General features: G+C 37.8%; 1 protein-coding gene across 4 annotated transcripts in view; it reads right to left on the bottom strand.

Moving 5' to 3' along the window:
* The window catches only part of CEMIP2 (cell migration inducing hyaluronidase 2), a 103,982-nt gene that overhangs the window by 60,062 nt on the left and 19,466 nt on the right, over positions 1-24,454 (bottom strand). For all 4 annotated transcript variants that reach the window (XM_072611477.1, XM_072611467.1, XM_072611487.1 and 1 more), the window contains 6 exons: positions 23,376-23,718; positions 13,835-13,975; positions 12,450-13,011; positions 7,343-7,512; positions 3,405-3,593; positions 459-628 (listed from right to left, as the gene is read on the bottom strand). In XM_072611477.1, coding sequence (XP_072467578.1) covers positions 459-628; positions 3,405-3,593; positions 7,343-7,512; positions 12,450-13,011; positions 13,835-13,975; positions 23,376-23,706 — 1,563 coding nt within the window. In that variant the 5' untranslated portion in view covers positions 23,707-23,718. The remainder of the gene's footprint in view (positions 1-458; positions 629-3,404; positions 3,594-7,342; positions 7,513-12,449; positions 13,012-13,834; positions 13,976-23,375; positions 23,719-24,454) is intronic.

Genomic DNA, 24,454 nt, shown 5'->3' on the forward strand with positions numbered 1-24,454 from the left:
CTCATTGGGAGCTCTATGTACAAATGAAATCATAGGGCCAGTCCCACCTCCACTTCTCCAAAACGGATTTCTATCAGGGATAGTTTTGCTGTACACAATTTGTGCAGACATTAATATGACAAAATTATAAAATACATAAAACTAATTCTCATAAAAAGGACAAGAACACACATCCAAATCAGAAGCAGATATTTCCTTGTATACCTACTTCTTCCTAATTAATGCATTCAGTTAATCCTTTATGGCATAAATCTTTTTTCAGTTTGATTCCAAGTGTAGATAAGCTAAAAGACAAACACCATTTCTTTTTTTGGTGCCTAAAAATGTCTTTTCATATTAGGCTGAAGAATATCATAACTAGGTATTTTCCTCTATAGAATTAAATCTTCCTTTTGGAAATTGCTACAAACATGTCTTCAGCTAGCCCGATATTGCTTATCAATATCATCAGAACATACCTGGACATGCCCCCCAAAGGTATCGTAGTTGAAGAATTGACACTGGTTGTCAGCATAGCAGGAGGCTTCCATTTCTCCTCTGATCAACACATTTCGGCTAAGAACTCCAACCTCAGCCCGCATATCCACTCCATCAATGATCTCTCCCATGTGCAGAAACTTAGGAGTTTCTATTTGGTGAATCCAATGACAGCAAACAAGAACGAACAAATGATCATTTTTAAAGCACATATTATGTGTTACTGGATTACACAGTGTGTTATCACACTGTGCTACTTGCTGGTGATATAACTAAAAAAAGCAAGATGGCCCTGTACTCAAGGAACTCATACTTTATCTAATTGGGAGAGACAACAACAAAAAATCAGTTGTAGCACAGAGGAAAAGGCTTAGAATTCCTATGAGGACAGTGGTGGATCAGTTGGCTAGGCCCGGGTATACTTGGGTAATTCAGATGATAAGTGCTGAAAGGGAATAGGTGTGATGGCAATCAGATTAGGATCTTTTGCTGTTTTTGTTTTACTAAAAATACCTCTGTTTGAATAATGTGATGAAAGAAGATCTTTCCCACCCAGTGTGGAAGATTTGTAGGAAGGTTCAAGCCTTTTGTCAATGAGGCACTGGTTCTCAAGGGATGTGATGCCCTCTGGCTCTAAAAAGTGTATAAAGACTCTGAGGGTGAAGTTTTACTTTGGGGCTTACAGAGTAGAAGTGTCTGTTCAGCCAGATGAGGACTGTGGGAAGTTACTGAAGACCCCCCTGCTCCAGCTTGGAGGACCCAGATGTCAGTACTTCCCTCTCTGGTAACTATGGTCAGACAGTTGGACCTGTCTGTTGATGGTCAGGCAGAGGAAGCCATGTCTGTTGACTTTTGATTTCTTTGTATTTTCTTTAAAGGTTAGGGTGTTGACTCCCCGAACTAGGTGAATGATATATGTGCTTGGTTAAAGGAATGATACATGTGCTTCATTAAAGTGATTGTTAACCCTGTAAAAATTGTCTTTCCTTTTACAAATGCAGATCTAAGAACCTGTGGTAGCAGGCCCCCCTGTGTATGCTGGGGTGCTTACTTTTAGAATGGAAACAAGCATTTAGTAAGTACCTGTTGTGTGCCAGGCACTATACTAAGTGATTTACAAACATTATCTTGTTTGATCCTCATACAATAATCCTGGGAGGTAGGGGCTATCATGATAGCCATTTGACAGATGAGGAAATGGAGGCAGTCAGAGGTTAAATGTCCTGCCCAGGGTCATGCAGCTACTATGTGTCCGAGGGTGGAGCTGAACTCAGATCTTACTGAATTCAGGTCCAGCTCTCTACCCATTGTACCACCTTGCTGCTTCTATGGGAATAGAGGTAGGATAGACACATGGTCTCAGTGGAAGAAACTAAATTGTCTCCCATCTCATCCGAGCCCTGTGAGTAGTCAAGCAGCCTGGGCTGGGGGAAGGAGGGGAAGGCAAAAAGAGAGAGTCCCTAGTCAAGGTGGGTATTATTCCCACCCAAGCTGCCCTGGATCAACAGAAAACAAGGAAGTGGAATATTAGTTGTCATTTAAATGCTTATAGAATTTTCATCTCCACCTGAAGAGTTAAAATTGCCTGCATCCTTTACTCTCTCCCTCTAGCACAACACTGGATATGCTGTAACGCATGAAACCCAAAACATGCACAGCAGGTATTTCTTTAGATATGGGGGCGTGAGGTTGTTCTGCTTCCATTATTGTGAAAACATAAACAGAGTTCACACAGCATGGTGTATGCTTAACAGCTGATTCCCTGAGATATAAGCCTTCCTGACCATTTGTAACAAATATGGGAAAACCAGGGAGGAAAATTGAAACAAACATGACAGTTTATTATGTTCCTACCACCCCCATCTTAGTATTTTAGCATAGTACTCCTTTCACTTTTCTATCTTGCTAAAAAGTGCTTATCTCTGCTACTCATTTCACAAAATCAGGAAGGAAAAACAAATAAATCATGGAAACTGAGAATACTTTGAATAAGTCATAAGAGTGGGAATTTCCAAAAAATCTACACCAGATGGTACTGTGAATTCTCCCTTTGTGAACTGTTTGCCCTACTTGAAAGCACCATCAAAAAGGAAAAATACAACACTAAAATATGAAAAATAAAAAAGCTACAAATTCATGGTTCTACTATCTTAAAAGGCAGATATACTCCCTTTAAATTAAAAGCTTCAATGGATAGGGTGTCACAGGAAGACTTATCTTCCTGAGTTCAGAGTTAGCCTCAGACACTTAATAGCTGTGTGATTCTAGCCAAGTCAATTATCCCTGTTTGCCTCAGTTTCCTCATCTGTAAAATGAGTTGAAGAAGAAAACGGCAAACCACTCTAGCATCTCTTCCAATAAAATCCCAAATGGTGTCATGAAGAGTCAGTTTAATTTTTAATTAAAATTAAAATTTTAATTGAGTGCTACAACTTCCCCAAGATCACATCATTAGTTACAAAGCTAGCACTAGAATTTAGGTTTCCTGATCAACAATGCAGTGATCTTTTTCCTATACCTCTAGTTTAAAATAATAACAACAACCAAAAAATCTAAACCAAAATCTTAAGGACTCCAGATCAGAAAACCATAGGATCATAGAGGTCATCTAATCCAATTTTCTAATCTTGCTGATGAAGAAACTAAGATTATATTGGGAAGTTACAACTGGGTGGTTAAAGGACTTCCCTAAAAATTGTCCACGTAGTATCAGAGCTGGGAATTCAACCCAGGCCCTCCTCTACCTCAAGGGCCAATGCTGTTTCCATTCTACTACAAAGCCAGAGCTTAATGAATTCTGGGGCAAAGATCTTGTTACTAGGTGAAGTGACTCATAAATACAGAGAAAAATTGCAAAAAAATATAAGGAATTGGGCTAAAAAAAATTCTATGTTTCAAACTAAACAAACCAGGCGTTGATTTTGTACCTCTGACTTTAATCTCATAGTTGTTGCATTCAGGACAAGGAAGAAGAGTAAATTCCTCTGTCTGGTACATTGAATAGTCTGTGCTTGCAACCACAATCTGGTCTCCAGGTTTCCAGCTGCTGACGTCATCCACAAGATGTAGCTTCACTCCATCTATGGCCTCTACCTGGAAACCTGAAAGGGATACCCCTAAAGCAACAAACAGCAAATTTTAAAAGTATATTAGCATGGAATTCTACTTCCTAAAGTCACATCTCCAACACCTGAATTCAAGATAATGTCACTTCAGTAAGTGATTCTTTAATGTCCTTTTATATATTTTTGTACATTACAGTGATATATGTTCCATATTCCTCTACTAGCCTGCAAGGTCTCTAAGGGCAGAAGTCATAGTTGATTTGAACTTTATGTCTACCCTAATGCCCAACAGAGTGTTCTGAACACAAAGTATCTCATGTCTGATATGTTTGCTGAATTATATAATGTATTAGGGGGTTTTCTCCAAAAATCCTTGCTCATCTTCAAAGATGACACTTTCAGTTCCCCTCTGAAAATAAAATGTTATCATCTTAAGATCTAACGTGAATGCATCAAAGCTAAGAAGTTAATTGCCTACTACAGAAAAGCATAATAAATGAGGTGCCAATCTAAATTGGCAAAGATAGTTTCTTAACTCAAAATTCCCTGTGTCAATAAAATGATAGGCCTGGTACTATCACTATCATTTTGCTCATCATCATCAATTTAATATTCTGATTTTAAAGGTGCAAAGTATTTTGAGCCTCATGAAAAATCTGTGGGGTAATTATCACAAGTATTGTTGTCCCTGTTTTACAGATGAGAAGACTGAGGCTCGTAGAACTAAATGATTTGACCAAGATCACTCAGCTAGTGTGAGAGGCAGGATTTGAAGTCAGCTCTCAGTAACTCCAACTCCAACATATTTATTATGATTATCCAGTGTACTACATAAGAATATTCACAGTAAGTGACACTATATCTTATACTACTCAGGAACCTATTTTTTTCTTCATAGATCTCTGAAGATATAAATTAAATGTTTCATAGCCTTACCTGATAATAATGTAATTTGCTCTCTGTAAAGCACTTTAAGGTTTGCAAAGTATTTTTTAAATCCGTTATCTCATTTGATCTTTGCACTAGTGCCATGAAGTCTACATCAGGCGCCTATTTCCTTGTCCTCTTTAAACTAAGGTTTTCCTGAATGAATGGTATGATTCCTACAGGAATTTACATTTCAAGACACAAATTAGAGCAAGCAGCATAAACTCTTCTAGCTGAAATTGTCAAGAGCTTTTAGATCTTTGTGATTATTGCCTAGATCAGAACCCAACCGGAGTGAAAAATATGTCATCTCAAGCAAGTGTGACTCATGAATATTGTCATGGCATACTCATCTCTCTTCTGGTAAATGACAATACGCTGATGTTCTAGGAGGAGGATGCCTGTCAGGGAGGGCGAGTAGACAAATCAGATTCTGAGTGGTTGGAACTATGGAAATCATTTTACATGGCATGAAGGATACAGGTATTCTTAGGCCCAAAAGCAACTCTCTTGGTTACATGTAGTATGTGTGAACTTTGAGGTGTAATCCCTTTAGCTAGGTGCTTCCTTATCTGTCTACTTCATTGAATTTTTGAATTGTTACAGGAGAAACAAGATGAAATTCAAAGTATTTCCTGCCAGTCATACAACATCTATCTGAGACCAAGGGACTGAGTTCCAAGACAGACTTTTTCTTTTTGCCTCAAAGTCAAACCCAACCTGGTGACTGAGAAGGTGGAAAAGAAATTCCATACTAATAAAATAATCACCAGTATTTAATATCCAGATTATGAGTAGGAAAAATGCTCCCTAATCACTCCAAGCTGAGAAACATGAAGGTTCTTTAAAAGGAGTTGGAGGGTCATAGGGTTTAGAGTTCAAAGGGAGCTTAGAAATTATCTAATCGGACCCCCTCATTATATACACGAGGAAATTGAAACTTAAAAAGAGGAAGTGATTTCCCCAATTACAAAATGCTATTTATAACTATTAAGTAGCGGAACTAGAATTCTAACCCAGCATTCTTTCAGCTATACTGCAATTGAACTGGAATGGTCATTTACATTTTTTAGATACCTAGTTTTGGTAGGGAAAAGTGAAAAGTTACCCACTATAAACTGAGGAGTGGGAGGTGTTAGGAAGGGGTAAGGAATAGGGAGAACTGATTGAGGAGGTTTAACATTATTCAGCAGTTTTTCAACCTTCAGCCTTTAGGAGAAAACCCTGCCTGGAACAATCTCCTGTTGGCACCCCAGCAAAGGAAGGAAGGCAGGAAATAGAGTTCATTCTCCCTGTTTCCTGAATAGAGTTTCCACCTCTTCCAGAAAATAAGAGTCATGGAGAATGTGGAAAACAAAACAACACTCAATAATAGATGATGTTTTCACAAACAGAAGCCTTCCAGTACAACCAGGGTTTAAAATCTCTTTGGACTTGACAGAGCAAGATTGCTACCCACAGAAAGGATCATGTGAGTTATGCTTTAGGCATGATTTTATATTCGATTAGGCAAGATGGGAAGCAGGAAAATTCCAGGCTTAAATTGTAGGCGGTCAAATGAACACAGATAGAGTACTCAGAGGACAAGAGGTGGTTACTTTAGCTAGAATATAAAATGCATTCCAGGGACAAGTGATAGCATATGAATATTAGGAGAATATTTTTGTGTCATAATAAATAACAAAATGGATCATTTCAAAGAAACCTGGGCAGATTCATTTGAACTTATACAGAGCTCACAAAGTGGGCAAAACTAGAAGAACAATTTGTACAATAAAAGAATTGGGGGGAGGGAATTCCAAGGGCTAATAGGAAATAAGACCAGAAAGGTTGGGATGCACCAAACTGCAGAAAGCCTTGAGAAAGTCTGAACATAACTGGATAGGCAAAGAGGAACCAGAAAAGATTTTCAAGCAGAGTAGCAACGTGTCAAGATCTACATATAAAGAAAATTAGTCTGGCACCAAACAAAGAACAAATTAGAAGGTATAGAAAGTAGAAGAAGCCATTACAAAACTCTTATTTTGATCTATGAATATGCTAATGTTCGGGTGATAATGAAAAGAGTGGGGAAGGGACAGACACAAGAAGTATCATAAGTTGGCAGATAGTTTTATGAATTATTTTAGTCAAAAGAATTCATCCTCTAACTTTCTAGTGATAAACCTCTCCATGATTAATTAGCTAGGCTTGTTGTCCCGAGCCAGATTCAACAAACCATCAGGTACCATACAGAAGTCTTTCCCAATTAGGAAGACCGGACAAGCTTGTATTCCACTGGTACAATCTGAAAAGACCCAGGGTTGCCTTCCCATCATCATCAGGCATCCTAATCGGCCTTTAGTGGAAGTAAATCAGCCACTAGGCTGTTAAGAATGTGGTTACAGATTAACATGCCACCACACACATTTGCAGACATATTTAAACAAGAGGAGCCCCATATAAGATTGTATTCATTCTTATCATTTGTGCATTACACAGCACTATCTATTCTGGAGATATTCTGAACTCCAGAATCAAATTGCTTGATCAATGGATCTAAATTTCCAAAGAGTTAGCTATCTACTGCAATGTGGGTAAAAGACATAACCCCATACTGCAAGCTCAGATTGGTTTCATTCCCCCTACAACGTGGACCTCTCCTCAGATTCTATTGCACTCAACATATTTGATTTTTCAGGGTGAAAAGACGCCAAGCAATGGCTTGCTCCATTCAGTGCTAGACTCCTCTGACATAAAGTTGCCACCCTAAAAATATCTCTAGTTGTGTGAGTAGCAAAAGTTTCATGTAAGTAAAAAAAAATAGAAAGAAGTGAACCACCTATCACAAGAGTGACCAATATCTCATAAAAGTGTGAGTTGTACTTTCCTACCTTCCTTCCATTCACTATAAGCTGTTACAGCAAATTTCTGACCGTCAACTGTGAAAAATTCTCTTTGGGCAAGAGCCTTCCCTCCACTGCTGTGATTTTCATAATTTCTCACTGATTCGTTGCAAGAGGCACTTCCACCACCAATGACAGCAACCAAAGCCCAAGCTTGCCTGGGAGGAAAAAAAAATATGTTAAAACGGAATGCTGTAGATTAAGATGTACTTTCCACTATCATTAATATTAGCATAATAACCTCCTACCACCACCCCCTCTTTATTACAATATACTCAACCCATCCAAGGTAGGGCAGAATCATGGACTGAGCTCAGACCTGGATTCAAGTCTCACATCTGAGGAAATCATTTTACCTCTCAGTGTCCCCAAGCAATGTCTTAAGGCTATAAATTGCAGAACAGTTGTGGATCTGCATTGGGAGAGAGAGAGAGTTTCTTCACCAAAGAGATGACTCTACCAATGAAATCAGAGGACCAATTTTTTTAAGCTCACATAAGCAAAGAAATGGAAAATAAAGTAGATGCCCACTTTTTACAGGAAGCCTTCCCTAATCCCTCTTAATTCCAAGTGTTTTCCTTCTTTTAATTATTCCTATTTGTTCTGTACATAGCTTGTTCTGTATATATTTGTTTGCATGCTGTTTACCCCTTTAGATTGGAAGTTCCTTGAGGACAGGGACTGTCTTTTGCCTCTTTCTGTATCTCTACTGCACAGCACAGTGGCTGGAACATGGTAGGTACTTAGAAAATGTTAACTGAATTGAACTGGGAAATAACTAAGCAAATTGTGGTACGTGAATGTAAATGAATATTATTGTCCTTTAAAAAATGTATAATGGACATGAAGAAGTATGGGAACTGATGCAAAGTGAAGCGAGACCAGCAAGGAAAATAATATACATAGTAACTGTAAGGCAAATGGTAAAAAAAACCACCATCACAAAATAGCTGAATGTTGTGAAATTGTAAAGAATAAGCTTGTCCCCAAAGAAGAGGATATGAGAAAAAACCTCCTACGCCTCTTTGCAAAGGGCAGTGTGCACAGATATGGAACACTAACTATATTATCAGAATTTTTTTCTTTATGTTAGCTTTACTAAAATAAAATTCTCTTTTTCTTTCTTTCTACAAAGGATTCTTTGTTATAAGGGATGGTTCTCTGAAGAGAGAGGCACAGGGAAAATCTACATGATGTAAAAACACATGTATATGTACATATATATGCAAATATATATTTTTTTTAAACCCACATACACATACATCTATCACCCATGTCTCTTTGCTCAAATGCCTTTGGGTTTGCAATTCCAGACCATAACTAAAGAAACAAAGATGAAAAAAGGAAAGGTATGCTCCTTTGCAGAGTTGTTTGCCTAGGCTGGCAACAAGGAAAACAATCTTGACTGGCTTTTTAGTTAATCATTCTCTCCCCTTCTCAAAACACATCCCATAATATCCCCACCTCACTCCACTCCCTGCCACACACACAACCCGGCAATAAATCACATTCTTTTCTTTGAAAAATAATAAATTAATCTTTCACTAGGATTCCTTGCAATAGTGATCTTTGAATTACTTTTAGACATCTCAAAAGAAGTCAGACATTTCTCTAATCATGGCCCTGTTTTTATACCTTGTATTTACTCTGCACATAAGTGTGCATATGCTGCTTCTTTGAGAAAACATAAAATCCTTGAGAATAGGGGCTTTTTATTTTTTGTTGTTTTTTCAGTCTCTACCATGATGTCTGACATTTTTAAAGACAGGGATTAGACCCTATCTAGACTAACTGTGAGATAAAAAAAACTCCCTCTACCCATATAGATCTTCAAACTATAATCTTAAAGAACTGCCTAGAGAAAGGAGAGGCTTAGTGACTTGCCCACGGTCACACAACTAGTATGTGTCAGGAGGGACCTGAACCCAATTTCTTCTGATTTAGAAGCTGCCACTCCAGCCATTATGCCAGGCTTCCTCTCACCTGGAAACTGGCAGGGATTTAACAAATTCTTGATTACTGACCAATTTATTCCTAGGTTTGTTAGCAAAAGGCTTTTTAAATGGCCCACACTAGAAGTTCATTTAACAAAGAGTTTGTTTTAGCTTATCTCAGGACTGTGCTGTATTTCAGCAGTTCTCTCTGGTATAAAACAAAAATCTTAGCTGCCTCAGTGAAACATGGGGGACAGTTTAGGGGAGGAAAGTGTGTCAGTCTATCAGACTACTGGTTTCAAGAATGAAAAGGAAAACCTCCAACTTCCTTCTTTCAAACATAAAAAAAGCTAAGACAATCCAAACCAGACAGATACTCTCTTTCTCCTGATAAAAGTTAAATCAAATCAACTAGGCACCCACTTTCAAAAATTCCACAGTCCCACCACGGATTAGCTCTGATGCCTGACAATGTGTCACATTTCTATTTCTATCCTTTGATACAAGAGAAAAACTCTTGAAGACTGTATACAATTAATGCCTCCTCTTGGAGAAGGAAGCATCAAAAATCTTTCATTTACTTACCAAAATTGCCTGCAGTCATTGTACAACAATGTTCTGTTCCACCAGTGTTATCTCCACCTTCCTCCCACTCCCCTCCTACATTTGAGGAAAATGTCACTGGACTAGAACATTATCTTCAAAGGGGGCATATGTTTATGTATAAAGGAGATAATGTCAAAGGAAGGGAATACTGACATGGGATCACTACTGGCAACCTGCTTCATCAAGCCCAGTGTGGTTATGGAGAAGGGAGATAAAGAAAGCAGAGTAAACCTTACGAGGAGCCGAGGGGAACTGAGGAGCACAGACCTAGTACCAGAAGGCACCTCAGAAGCCAACCCTCTCATTTCACTGAGGCTCAGAGATCAAATTGTTTGGCCAAAACCACACCATGACAGCATCAGAGATAGGGTTTGAGCCTAAAGCAATTCAAGAATTTCAATCAATTTGTCTAATCACAAGATTGACAGATGATGCCATTTTGGAAACCAGAAGTAGATCATATATTTTTTGGGGGGGGAGGGGGGGAAGGCAGGCAGTCTTGGTTAAATAACTTGCCTAGGGTCACACAGGTATTAGGTGTCTGAGGTTGGATTTGAACTCAGGTCCTCCTGACTCCAGGGCCAAGTGCTCTATCCACTTTGCCACCCAGCTGCCCCTAGATTTTTAAATAACCTATCAAACAAGGATTTATTGAGCATTTACTAGGTGCCAAGCATTATACTAATAGAGACACAAAGGAAAAAACAAAACGAATTCCTGCTCTCAAGGAGCTTAAAATGTAAGTAGTCATCAGATGTGGCTTAGTGGCTTTTGTATCACAATATGTGAAAATGTAAGAATTGTTTCTTTAACATGGGAAATATACAGAAGTATTTGTATATTACATATACTTACAGATGGCATCATTTTTCCCCCTGATTTTGCACCACTTACTATCCATTTTGCCTTTTCTAAGATTTTTGTAGCTGATTCAAGCATACCAAGAGAACCTCACAGGAAAGGAAAATTGGCCCATTTCAGCACTTTGGTTTCCCATTCCTGTTCAGTTGTTGGTTTCCAAAGTAGAACATTTCCTTAACCTAATAAGAAAGTTCCTGGGAGATTTACCCCTACCATTTTTTTAAAACAATTATTGAGGTCAGCTCTGCCTAAAAAAAAAAAAAAAAAAAAAAAATCATGTTCAACTAGAATGTTGGACAAGAACCCATCTGTGTGCTTTCCCCTCTGAACAGGGCTTGTCTCCAATTTCTGTTTTCCTATCACTTTCTACCTCAAATGCCTCAGAGTTTCGAGGAGCTGAGCCAGTCACCTGGTTCTGGTTTGTTTGATATGAAGTAGGATCCAAATTTAGACTACAAAAACAAAAAGTTTCATATATGCCCATCTCAGATCCTCTACTTTCCAAATTAACTTCCAGTTTACCTAGGAACCTTGACTTGACCTTTTAAGACACAACACAATCTACTCCAGATTACTTAGAACAGTTAAACTAAAGAGGTATGAAAAGAGGAAGTATCCATATGCACGATATGCTCAGAATAAATTCTTGAAGTAAAGGCTTTCCAGTGCTGCTGCTGCTACTAGTAGCTAGTCTTTTTTATATGGTGCTTTTATAAAGTGCAAGCAAAAGTGACAATATTTGCAAAAAAAATTTACAAATATTATCTCATGCCCTCACAGATACCTTAGGAGGTAGGTGCTACTATTATTCCTTTTTTCACACATAAGGAAACTTAGACAGGTTAAGTGAATAGTCCACAGTCATATCGTATTTGTAAGTATCTGAGGCTGGATTTGAACTCATCGCTTCCTGACTCCAAGACCATGGCTCTATATATTCCTCTATCTTGTGTTCATCCTTCATTGCTGAAGAAGACTATGCCATCAAAGAAATGATGACATGACTCGCACTTGACTTTGTTTTGAGTGAGGGAGGGGTATCCTCTATCTTAATGGAATTTTGTATAGCAAGCTTCTGGTATACCAATGATCTCGGTAGGACTCTACAAATGAAAAAATCAAAGAAGGCTTGTATGCCAAATCTGTTCTAATAAAGATAGTAAAGGACCCAACCTAGAGTCCTAAACCTGGAGGTCATCTAATTCAGCTTCCTAATTGTACAGATAAGAAAACTGTGGCTTAGAGAGGTTAAATGATTGCCCTGGTCACACAGCTAGCAAAAGGTCAGATTTGAGCCTAGGTCCTCTGACTCCAGAGCTAGTGCCCTTTTGTTGCTGTGCAATCATTTTCAGTTATGTCTAATTCTTTGTGACTTTATTTAGGGTTTTCTTGACAAAGATACTAGAGTGGTTTACCATTTCCTTCTCCGGCTCATTTTACAGATAAGGAAACTGAAGCAAATAGGGTTAAGTGATTTCCCAGGATCACACAACTCGTGTCTGAGGCCAGATCTGAACTCAAAAAGATAAGTCTTCCTGACTTCAGGCCCTGAGCTCTATCCATTACACCACCTAGCTGGCCTTCTATGAAGCTCCAAATTCTTTTTTTCCCCTCCTATCCTTTCATGGGAACAGCTTCTATGTAATATGGCACTAGAACTAGAAAAAAAAATAAGAGAACCAGGTTGCTTTTACCTATAACTCAATCCTTTGATCAGCTTACTTCCCAGAAGATTTTGGATGGTCACAATAGTTTCATCTAGGAGGCTTTTGACAGCTGAATCTCCAACAGCAATTGCAACAACCCGGCCAGGATCCTGGGCTTTTAAAAACTCCTGCAGTCGTCTGCTCTCATTGTGGTACTCGTGGGTATCAAACCTATCGATCGCCAGAACTTCAGCAGTGTCTTGGTCAATGACCCTCACGTTGAGACCTCGGTTAAAGGACTTTTCAAAAGTATAAGAACCAAAGGTCAGCCCTGAGGAATGCAGAGTCTTTGCTAAGAGTGTCCATGATGTTTTCCAAGACCCATGCAACTCCAGCGTCCCACCAGCTTCCACACCAATAAATTTTTTGCCAAATATTGGCATACTGTCACCTTCATTCGATTTGCCAAATAAGGCAATGGTCGCTTTGGATTTATAGCGGCATTTTTCTGCTCCAATATGAAGCGCTCCACCATCCTTGATCAGGATATAACGAGTCCTCAAAGTAATATTTCTGGATCCATCTTTATCATCACCAAAGACAAGTAACCCTGGGAAGGAAAAAGATGGGGAGAAAGGAGAAAAAATACCATTTGTGAGTTGACAATTAAAAGTGCTTCTGTGAATTTCAAAGAAAGAGATTTCATGTTCAAGAAAAAACAAAGCCTCTTCCACCTTTCTGGCAACGGGAAGACAGCTGATTAAGAGTTTCCAAATGATTCAACAAAGGAAATAAGCATTTTACACCTATAGTACACTAAGGTGTCTGGGATACACACATACACACACACACACACACACACACACACATATATAAAACCTCTATTTACTTTAGAGGATACTTGCTTCTTGAACTTCAAAAAGCCTATAAATCTGAAACTCATTTAAATGTAATTTAATACCTATATGTGTTGTGTCATCATTCCTCTTAGAGTTGGGTCTTGCCTCAACCTACTAGTTTCATTATCATCTCTAACAATGATCTACCCCTAAAATCTTCCCTATATTTCATAAGCCTGAGCAGCTAGTCTATTCCTAGATATCATTCCAATGTACCTTAAGCTAATTTCCCACCATTTCTTGAAGAGCTGGGGGACAAGAAGCATAAAAGGTTGTATTAAATAATAATAAATGATTGCTCATCATGATGCTTAGTTTTTCATAACAATATTGTTGGAAGTTTTTGTTTTTTTTCTTACAAGGCAAGGTAGGAGAGACTCTGTCTTTGGAAATGACTCTAATGTAAAAATGAAAGGTATCAATAAAATTTTAATTTTAAAAAAATCACCTCAGTCTAAGAAATACCCTCAGCATATTAATCAACATTGACAAATCCACCAGGAGCAAACGTTTATGGTACAGTTAGTTGTATACCTCCATCCTGGATGACTACAGAGTTCACCGTAACATCTGAGTTTAAACGGAGCCAGTCTCCTTTCTTGATAATGACTTGCTTTTCAGGATCATGTTTTAGATCCCAATTCCTGAGACGAGGGTTTTGATCTGGGCAATTTTCTGCAATAATATTCCACATTAGAATAAAGTGAGAAACAGCAAAATACCAGCATATATTGAGCCAAAAGTCTAACAGTACACTTAATGCCATTTAATGAATATCTGTGATAACCGTAATGAAAAAATACCAGAATAATTCAGAGACCTACAATAGTGATAAAAGGGCCCCCTTTCACCACCTCACTTAAAGGAGGGTAGACAGATTTAGGGAAGCTAAAGTAGAGCAGAAAGGAAGGAGGCAGGTGGAGAGACAACAGCACAGAAACAAAGAGAGAGAGGAAGAAAGAAAGGAAGAAGGGGGGAGGAAAGATAAAAAGGAGAGGAAAGGGAAGGAAAGAGGGGGAAGGTAAGAGAGGGAGTGGGAAGGAAAAAGAGAAGGAAAGGGAGGGAAGGAAAGGGAGGGAAGGAAAGGAAGGGAAGGGAGAGGAAAAGAAAGTGAGAAGGAAAGGGAAGGGAAAGAGGGAAAGGAAAAAGAAGGGTGTAGGAAGGAAGAGAAAGAGGGAAGGGGAGGAGGACAAGAAGGGGAAAAGGAAGATAATACTTAGTGCTTACTAAAACAAGAACTGTGCAAAGCACTGGGGATACAAACAGAAAAGTGGGACAAAGTGAGACTAACATTCCAACTGTTCTCAGTGAGCTCACAGTCTAAACAGAAGAGACAGGCCACATAGGAAGATGCAAATGGCAAGGCCTGGTGGTCATTAGGTTTCAGGAGTAGGGCACCCTTAAGGTCCTCTAGTCCAATTCCTTTGTTTTATAGGTGAGAAGACGGCAGCCTAGAAAGGCTAAGTAATTTGCCCAGCATCACCCAGACAGGAAATGGAAGAACTAACAGAAGATCCCAATCTGTGCACCCTAAACCAATGCTTTTTACTGCATGGTACTCTTTATTTCCTCAAGATATAAAAAGTTTAATTGCTTTTAGTGTCAAGATCAGGCTCAAAATCAAAGTCAAACAGTTACTTGTTATCCTTTCAGCATAAGAATGAAAATGTTCAAAAGGTGAATCAAACATAAAACCTCTGCAGGACTTTTACCTACTTGGTAAAATGGTACCGATATAAAGGTAGATGGGCACCATAGATACCATAGATATCAATTTGCACTGATAAGCTGATGTTTCATAAGAACTTTATTCATGATCATGTCTAAACAAAGGAGACACGTGACTAATAATATTTCATGTTTATATGGAACTCATACAAAATTTTCCGTACGTGTTATCTTCTCATTTGATCCTGACAACAATCGTGTAAGGTAGGCCTGGTATGCACTATTATCTCTATTTTCTAGGTGAAGAAACTAAAAAGATTAAGACTTTCTGAAGGTAACACAGCTAGAACTAGAATCCTGGTCTACTGATTCCTGGTCCATTCCTCTTTGTTCCTCTTTAGGTACTATTATAACTTTCAAAAAGTAATAGATCTTGGTCATGAAAGAAATATAAATGCAGTACCAGTTTGTTTTATTTGGTTTGGTTTGGTGCAAACCTGGTATTTTCTCAGTATGGGAAACTCCAGGGTATGAAAATTTCCCACACTGATACAAATGGCAAATCCTGCATAAAATAAGAGACCCTGAAGACCTAAACATTAGATTGGTGGAGTCCCAGGTACCAGGTATATCAGTCCATGATGTATCACAAGAGAGATATTTTGAGGATATCTTGTTACATCAAGTAGGACTCTTCCTGCTTACAAGCCCAGACTTTATAACAAATTCTATTTTCTAGGAAGCAGGGCTTGACCCTATCATATTAGTATTAAGATGTAGGTATAATTTCAATGTAATTTTAGATTTCTTAGAAAGATTTTAAAAAGCTGTAATGACTCCGCTCTTAAATTCTGGTCAAATATTCCAAGTGCTTTGAAGCAGATGACTTCCCCAGCAAGTGCCCTTGGGTATGATATGGAGTTTCCCTGATGGCAGTCATTACTTCAAATTCACAAAACACCTGATGGGCCCCATGCAAACCTGTCCTCAGACCTCCATCAGCTTTCTGAGGGCATAATCTATTCTGCCTGAGACACAGCCTGAGCTCAAATCAAGCAAGATCTTCCAGGATCGCTGCTCTGATACCTCTTAGGAGTTTTTAATATTTAATTTAGCAAGGAAAGAGCAGATTGGAAAATAAAGTTTTAGTGAACATAGAGATATATGGACTCTATTTCTTCTGGGTACTTTTTAAAATGTTATTTTATACAATATTCTGGCTTCACAAACTTACTACCTGCATGACTATAGGCAAGTCACCTGTTTGCCTCAGTTTCCTCATCTGTAAAATAGGAGTAACAACTGCACCTACCTTCCAGGGTGGTTGTGAGGATCAAATGAAATCATGATTGTAAAGTGTTGCCATAGTCCCTGACCCTACGTTAGCCATCAGCATCATTACTATTAGGAGATCTATCTATCTATAAGGTACTCAAGTGTCCAAGAACATTGTACGTAAACATTGCAGATGTTACATTCTAAAATATTTTAAAATCTTACAATATGGTGTGTGCTTTTAAATAGAAGCAATATCTATCCACCAAAAAGATCTAGTATGAACTGAAAATGGAGTTCTCTGAGCATCAGTCTAAAGGTTCTCTTTCCACTGAGGAGAGGCAGACGAAGTGCGTGCAAATTATCTGAAAAGGGTTACAGGCACAAAGTAGACTGAGATATGGCTAAACAAGCTGGCGCACATTAATAAAATGGAATATTACTACACTGTAAGGAACTAAGTACATAATGAATACAAAGACTTACAGGAAGTGATGCTAGATGAAGTAAATGGAGGCCAGAATATGACCACAAAAAAGGAAATAGAAAGAGAAAATGAATAATGCAAATACACAAAGAATAAGCTTGGCCCCAAAAAAGAGATAAGAGAAAATACTTCCTCCTATTCTTGTCAGAGGAAAGGTATCTAAAAGGGTGCCATAGCTGTTAATGCACTGATTAGTTTGCTGAATTTTTTTCTTTCCTTTTTTATTTTTTAATTCTTTATTATAAAGGATGGCTCTTTGGAAGCAGGTTGGGGAAGGCTATTTGTGTTCACCGAAACTTTATTTTTCAACCTGCTTGGAAGAAGAGAGAACAGGGGGAAATGTAGGCAATGTAAAAACAAAAATTTAAGAGAATTATATGCAAAAAAAGTGAGATTAAGATCCCTTAGCCAGTTTTTAAAAGTATACCCACAGTTGGTAATAATGATAAAATAATCAGCTCAACAATACTAATATAGAGTCAGCTTCATACAGTGGGTAGAGGATTAGATTTTGGAAACAGGAAGACCTGGGCTCTAAATCCATCTCAGATTCTTACTGGAGGATAGTTTCAGCTTCTTAACCTGTAGAATGGAGATAATATCATATTGCAGAGGGATCAAATACAGACTGCTCCTCTCCCAAGTGGCCCAAACTAGATTAAAATGAAATCGAAAAATATTTAAAACAAATAACACAACAGAACATAGATGATTTTTTTCTTTTCTCTTTTTTTCCTTTTCTTTTCCTTTTTTCTCAGATAATGTTAATAGGTGGTTTTCTAAATCAATATGCTACTGAGAGGTATCCTTATATATTGTTTAGTAGCCCTGTTTCTACTTGAGCTTGACCACCACTGACTTACAGGTTTGTTATGAAGATCTAATGAGAGGATATATGTACAATAGTCTGCAAACCTTAAAAAAGGTCAACTATCATCATTATTATTAGCTCATATTTATAAAACACTTTCCCCACAATAATTACGCATTTTTGTTACACTCATTTTATAGGTAAGAATGCAGAATGCAGCTACATAGAATCCCACTAACTCTCCAAATATAAACAAAGAACTCTACAACAATAGAGGCATATAGAATCATTTAGTGTTGGAAGGGTCCTTAGACATTATCCAATCTGACCCCCTCATTTTATAGATGAATAAGCTGAAGCCAGGAAAGGTTGAAAGACTTTTCCAAGGTCACAGAGGTAACAACTGGCAAAGCTGGGATGTGAATCCAGATGCCTTCACTCCAAGTACAGTGATCTTTACCCCATATTCTGCTACCTCCAGAGTGTAAACTCAAGAAAGTACAAAATGAAGCCAGCTGGCAAACACCTTTCAAGATCTTCTGGCAGGCAATACAAACGTCTTTCAACATCTGTCTTCTGTCAGTATGGTCATAAAATTATTTCTATTTGAAATGAGGCTCCTTTGGGAGAAAAGGGGAAGTACTCATCAATGACTGAGTTCAATTCAGTTCCTTCCCTTCCTGAACACTGAAGAATCATCACCGTCTTCCTGGAAATACTGTACGTAACATGTCTCCCAGGAGTAAAACAGACTGCCTCAGGAAGGATGATTAAATATTGTCAGAATCTACAAACTGACCAAGCAATGTTCAGTGTGGTTAGAATTATCACTTACAAAGTAATTCGATTATGTATAAACTAAGCAGAAAATAGAATGGCTTAGAATGTTCAAACAGGACAATAAAAAGTAAACCAAAGGGACAAGCCTGAGAATAGGAAAGTTTCTAGGCTGGATTTCAGGAAACATTTCATAACAATGAAATCTATTAGACTGTGGAATCGCTTCCCTTAGGAAATGGTAAAAAGCCCCATTACTTGAGTCATTTAAAACTAGGTTAAACCAAACAGCAGAAACTATATTGACTTCAGGAAAAGTCTCCAGGGATGAAATGGGATGACTTCAGCAGTCTCTTTCTATATATATTCTGTGAATCAGAAACTGAAGGACCACAAAATAGCCTGTGGCTTCACTGAAACATAAAATTGGTCACTAAAAGAAAGATGATTGCACTCTCAAAGAAAGAAGCTGCTAGACAAAAGTAGTTTCAACAGTAAAACTAAAGGAGGAAAGTTAAAAAAAAAGTTGTAGTTTATCATTTTAGAGATGAGTAAACTCAAGAGATGCTTTATTCCTATTAAGGGAGCCACCATCTCCATCTTTTCAGGCAACCAGGTTCACAACTTCAAAGTAAAGTCAGCTTCAACACCTTCCTCTCCATCTTCCCCTCCCCTATTATCCAATAAGCTGTCAAGTCTTGTCCTTCTGCCTGTCCTCTACTCTTCAAATTGAGTCATGTCAAGTCAAGAAACATTTATTGAGGTCTTACTATGAGCCAGACACTGGGCTAAGAGCCAAGGATATAAGCAAAAAGAAAAGCAGACCTTGAACTCAAGGAGTTTACATGCTAATGTATATGTAAAACCTATATCAGATTGCAGGCCATCTTGGGGAGGGAGAGGAAACATTTTTAAAACTTATGGAAGTAAATGCTGAAAACTAAAAAAAATGTTTTTAAATGAAGATAGGTATCCTACAGGTCTTACTACGATGAAGGTTAAAACAGCACTAAGACTTTGGAACACTACATTTTTCCACACCAAGTCTAGGCATCTTTCAACTACCTAATATTATGTTACTGTGAAGGTTGTGTAAAAGTATAAAGCATGGCCTCTGCCATCACAGAGTCTGCAAACTCTGCGACAACAAAAACAAATTTCTAAATGAAATAATTAGAGAGGAGTTCATTTCTAAACTGTGTGGTATTGATTGTGTCCCAGGAATCTAGGGAACGGAAAAAAACTACGTGGACATGAACAATTGGAGAAGGCTTCATAGAATAGAATGGACTGAATTGGACTGCAGAGAGAAAAGAGACCGTTACAGGCCCAGGAAATAGTATAAACACATATACAAAGGTTGGAATGAGCTTGGCATGTAAAAAGAACCAGTCTGATAAGAGTGAAGGGTGATTGTTTGTACAAACAAGGAGCATGAATTAATTACATGATTTATATGATCCCTTCCAATGCTAACATTCTGTGATTCTGTATTTATATGGTCCCTTCCAATGTTTACATTCTGTATAGGGTGAAATCAGGTCAGATCACTAAAAGATAGAAAAGGAAAATGGAGCACCATGAAAAACAGGAAGAAGAGTTTAGACTTGAACCAGTTGACAAGTAGGCATCATTGTGTGTTGCTGAGCGAGGAAGTGACATTGTGACAACAATATTATAGGAAATTTAGACTAGCGGTGATAGACAGGTCAGTTCGGACAGGAAAGAGACAAGAGGGTGGAAATCCGGCTAGAAAGTTGTTTAAGTGATGGGCTAGGGCAGTGACAGTGGGAATAGAGAAGTAAACCTTTGACAAACAACAGGAATCGTGGGAAATGAAAGGACTAGGCAAGAAATTCCACATAGAAGATGAAATGTAGAGGCTCCAAGGCTACCAGAAAAGGAACCTGGGAAAGAGATGGGGTGAAGTGAAATCAGGTTAGGAAACATGGTAAAAAGGGTTTTTCTTTTAAAACACCAGTATTTTTTGGTAGTCTCTAAACATGACTCTGTACTTGATAAGGAGTAGGGGGGAGGGGGATAGCAGCAAAGCTTCTAATACAAGTAGGAAAACAGGAGCATCTAACCCTTGACCTTTTGTTATGCACATCCTATCCCACTGACAATAGTGATACCATTTTTAGTAATTGGGAGTAGTACAAAGTTTTTCTCTAATATGGGCAAAAATCTGACTCCTCACCCTGAACTTGCATGAATACAACATTCTTTTCTGTTTCTAAGCACCAAGACTGCCTGAAGCTTATTCCTTTTCTTTTAAAGGATAATATCCTGTTATAATTATATTTCACAAAAAGTACCTTTGGCAGCAGCTTTCATGGCATTCTCTTCGCATAAATTTCATGATCCCTGAAGCATTTCCTGCTTTACCATTATGATTATGGTTTTTTAAAATTTCCTAAACTTACCTCCCTTCTAAGAAAGGCAAGCAATTTCTGGAGCTTGATAGCTGATTACCTAGATATCATTGACCTGTCTTCTCCTCATCTCATAAAACACCTGCCTTCAAACAGTAGCAATGAGCATAGAACAAGGCACATGAATGAAAAAACATTTATTAGGTACTTACTATGTGGCACCGTGCTCCACGCTAAGTGTCATGTGGTGGATACTTAATAATGATTGATAGAATGATTGGATCTCTCATTGTCTTTTACAAAACATAAATATAAATGCTAATAATTTTTATAATCACAATTGGGAAAAGAAAAGAAATTAATTACGTGAATTTGTGTGAGCCATGTGACTCTTGTCAGAATCAAAACTTAAACAGGACCTAGGAAGATAGATCTCATTCACAAAAGAATTGGTTGGTCTCTAGCAATCTGCTCTTAATGAGGAAAGAGGCGTGACTCAGGGAAAACACTGGGGAAAACATTAGCCAGACAAGTAAAACCTGTATATCTACCCATTGTATAAAGTTAATGGCAATAGCTATGTGGTTTTTTTTTTCTTTTTGTCCCAGTTCCATTATTTCACTGGCACTTCTGGTGAGGAAACTCTATCAATGAAGATATGCATCTGCAATTTATCATCTTAGAGATGTCTCAGAGATTAAGTGACTTGCCTAGGGTCACACTGCCAACAGGTGTCAGAAGCAGAATCAAACCCAGGTCATCCTTTCTCTCTATCTCTTTCCACTATGCACACTACCTTTCAGGTAAACAATACATGTAACATAATAGATATAACTGTAGCAAATCTTAACCATAAACCTTGCTATATACTAGATTTTTCCATCATGTCCTATACTACTTCTACGAAAATAGGAAATAACTAGCCTTTAGGATGCAAATATTAGCGTCATTTGCTAAAAGGTGCATCTAGAGAATCTTGACATCTACAGGGAATCCCTGCTGTACTTTGACTTTGTGCAACAATTCCTCTTTGCACCTTTCTCCTTTATCCATGGTGAACCATGGGACAAGTAAAAATACAACATGGTCCTCATCGTCCAGCTCCATTTTTAAATGATTATGGCAAGATGGTGGGAAGGGGGACAAGAGATAATGTGCTAAGAAGCTCATTGTTTTAAAAACCATCTACAGACCTTAACTCAACTGTGAGTATTCATTGTGAGATTTTTCACCCAACCAAAGAAACTAAACCATATCCATATTCCTCTTCTTACTACAAATGAAAGGAGAGAACAAAGAAGGTGGACTTAAGTGGCATGGTGGTTGATAAGTTCTCCTCAGAAAAAAAAAATAGAAGAATTGGCATAGCTGGTTTTACTCTATGCCCAAAAGCAACAAGAAACCATTTCATGGCATACTTGGTCACCTCTTCTTGCAGTGATCATCAGAGGAATGAACAGAGAAACCACTATACAGATCAAACTCTAATATTCATTACAGAGAATGAGAGATATTGTCTGAACTCAACAAGATCCTCCAAACAAGTTAATATCTACCTTGATACTCAGCAACTTCAGTGTTACCACGGGCATGGAGAAGGGTAACCAAAAAAAATTTACTGGCAAATAAGGTTCACAATTAATAAATGAAAGAAACTATCAAACTTCTAGATTACTAAAAAGCCACATTCCCATATGTAATGAATACTTTTCTCAAAACAATAATTAAAGAGCATTGGACATCATGCATCAAACTTCACTCCCAAAAATAAATTAAAATTGGCTCTATCTTTACCAGATAGGAAAAGTCTAGTTAACAAATAGTAGTCATTACAGAATCCACTGAGTATGTGTAGTCTAGTTATATTGTGCAAAGGTCATAGTCAATCCCACAACAGAAGAAAGATAAAGATAAGAAGGTAAAGCTGTGTGAAATTCTAATAGCTCCAATCTAACTTATTTAAATTATTATCTTTGAAAAATAGGAAACAGATAAAAGTAAAGACATTAATTCAGATTACTGCCATATGTTAGATAAGCTTAACTAATACACACACACACACACACATATATATATATATATATGATACAGTTAGCACATCAGGAAGTTAAAAGAACCTAGAAACTGTCTCAGTTGAGATGCAATCTGTTTATCAAATAGCCATGGCAGTCAAGTTCGTCTAGCTAATGCTACAGAGGAAGAGGATGGAAAATTATGACAGTATCACCTCACAGATCAGTGAGAAGCAGAAGACACAACATAGCTACAGAAAGCATGGCATGATACTAAATCTAAGTAACATTTATAGATGAAGCTGAAATGGCAACAAATAGACATAAAATACAACAGATTTTCAATAATCTTTATTGAAATCTACATAGAAATGGTATTTTTGTCTGAAGTCTGAGGAATAGCTAGGTCTGGCCCAAGCAAATATTAAAAAAGAAACTGAGGCTAAAGCCAGGTTTTCATCTATAATTGATGTATCCAACCTAAATTTAATTAAATCAGCAATCAAAAGACTGCAAGGCACACGTGCCATCATCTTGATTTTTCCCTCCCATTTACACAAACATAGAAAGAGGGAGAGGGAGAGAGAGAGAAAGAGAGAGAGACAGAGAGAGAGACAGAGAAACAGAGAGAGAGAGATAAGGAGGGAGAGAGAATGAATGAGAATCTTACCATCTGGAGCATATTTTGAGGATATTCCTAAAATGACTGCAAGTGCAACAAAAAATGTAAAGCTGGAAATGGCAAAACAAATGAATGTATTTTTGTGTCTCTTCTGCTTTCGGTCTTCTCTCTGTGAGCGCTGCTCGTCAGAAGAGAATGCAAAGGTTGCCTGGGCTTCTTGTCTGACAGAGGTAAATTTGGCTGAAGCTTGGCTCTTTGGTGGGGGTGGTGGGCGCAATGGAACAACTCTTCCTGGAACATAACCTGAAGATCTATGGCTGTTCCCATTCTGAGGTTGTAGGAAAACAGGGGAGTTTCCCCTGGGATCAGTGGCATGCATGATACAACGTGACTGCAGAAGAAAAAAGAAAAATTAATTATAATCCAGCAAGTATGTGAAATCATTAACAATATGAAAAAACAAAGTTTAGTTTAGATTACTGGCATAATACTATCTTTAGTAACTACAATACACTTTTTAAAATTTAAGGTTCTCATTTCTAAAATATATAGAGACTCTAGTCAAATTTATAAGAACACAAGTCATTCCCTAATTGATAAATGATCAGAGGATATGAACAGGCAGTTTTCAGAGGAAGAAATTAAAGCTATCTTTAGTCATATGAAAAAATGCTCTAAACCACTATTGATTAGAGAAACGTAAATCAAAACAACTCTTTTGTGACGATATCACACCTATCAGATTGGCTAACATGACAAAACAGGACAATGAAAAATGCTGGTGAAGATGTGGGAGAGCTGGAACACTGATGCATTGTTGGTGGAGCTGTGAGCTGAAATCACAGCTGGCTCCTCTGTCAGAGTTCTGTAGTCTTTCTAAGTTATTTTCCTTTACATTTTTTTCAGTCATTCTATAAATTACTCTCCCGACATTCCTCATTTCACCCTTCATTCGTTCACATAAGTCTTCCCAGGTTTCTCTGATTTCTAAGTACTTATCAGAGAAATGAGATGTCCTAATTCTAGTGGACAGAATTTAGAAGGATAATTAGCATATTTAAATATCAATAGCTGCACTTATTGATTCCAAATAGGTCTCCATTCCAGGAACTTCAGGTTCAGATCTC

This window comes from Notamacropus eugenii, chromosome 1 (genome assembly GCF_028372415.1).
Source record: "Notamacropus eugenii isolate mMacEug1 chromosome 1, mMacEug1.pri_v2, whole genome shotgun sequence".
NCBI classification, from domain to species: Eukaryota; Metazoa; Chordata; class Mammalia; order Diprotodontia; family Macropodidae; genus Notamacropus; species Notamacropus eugenii.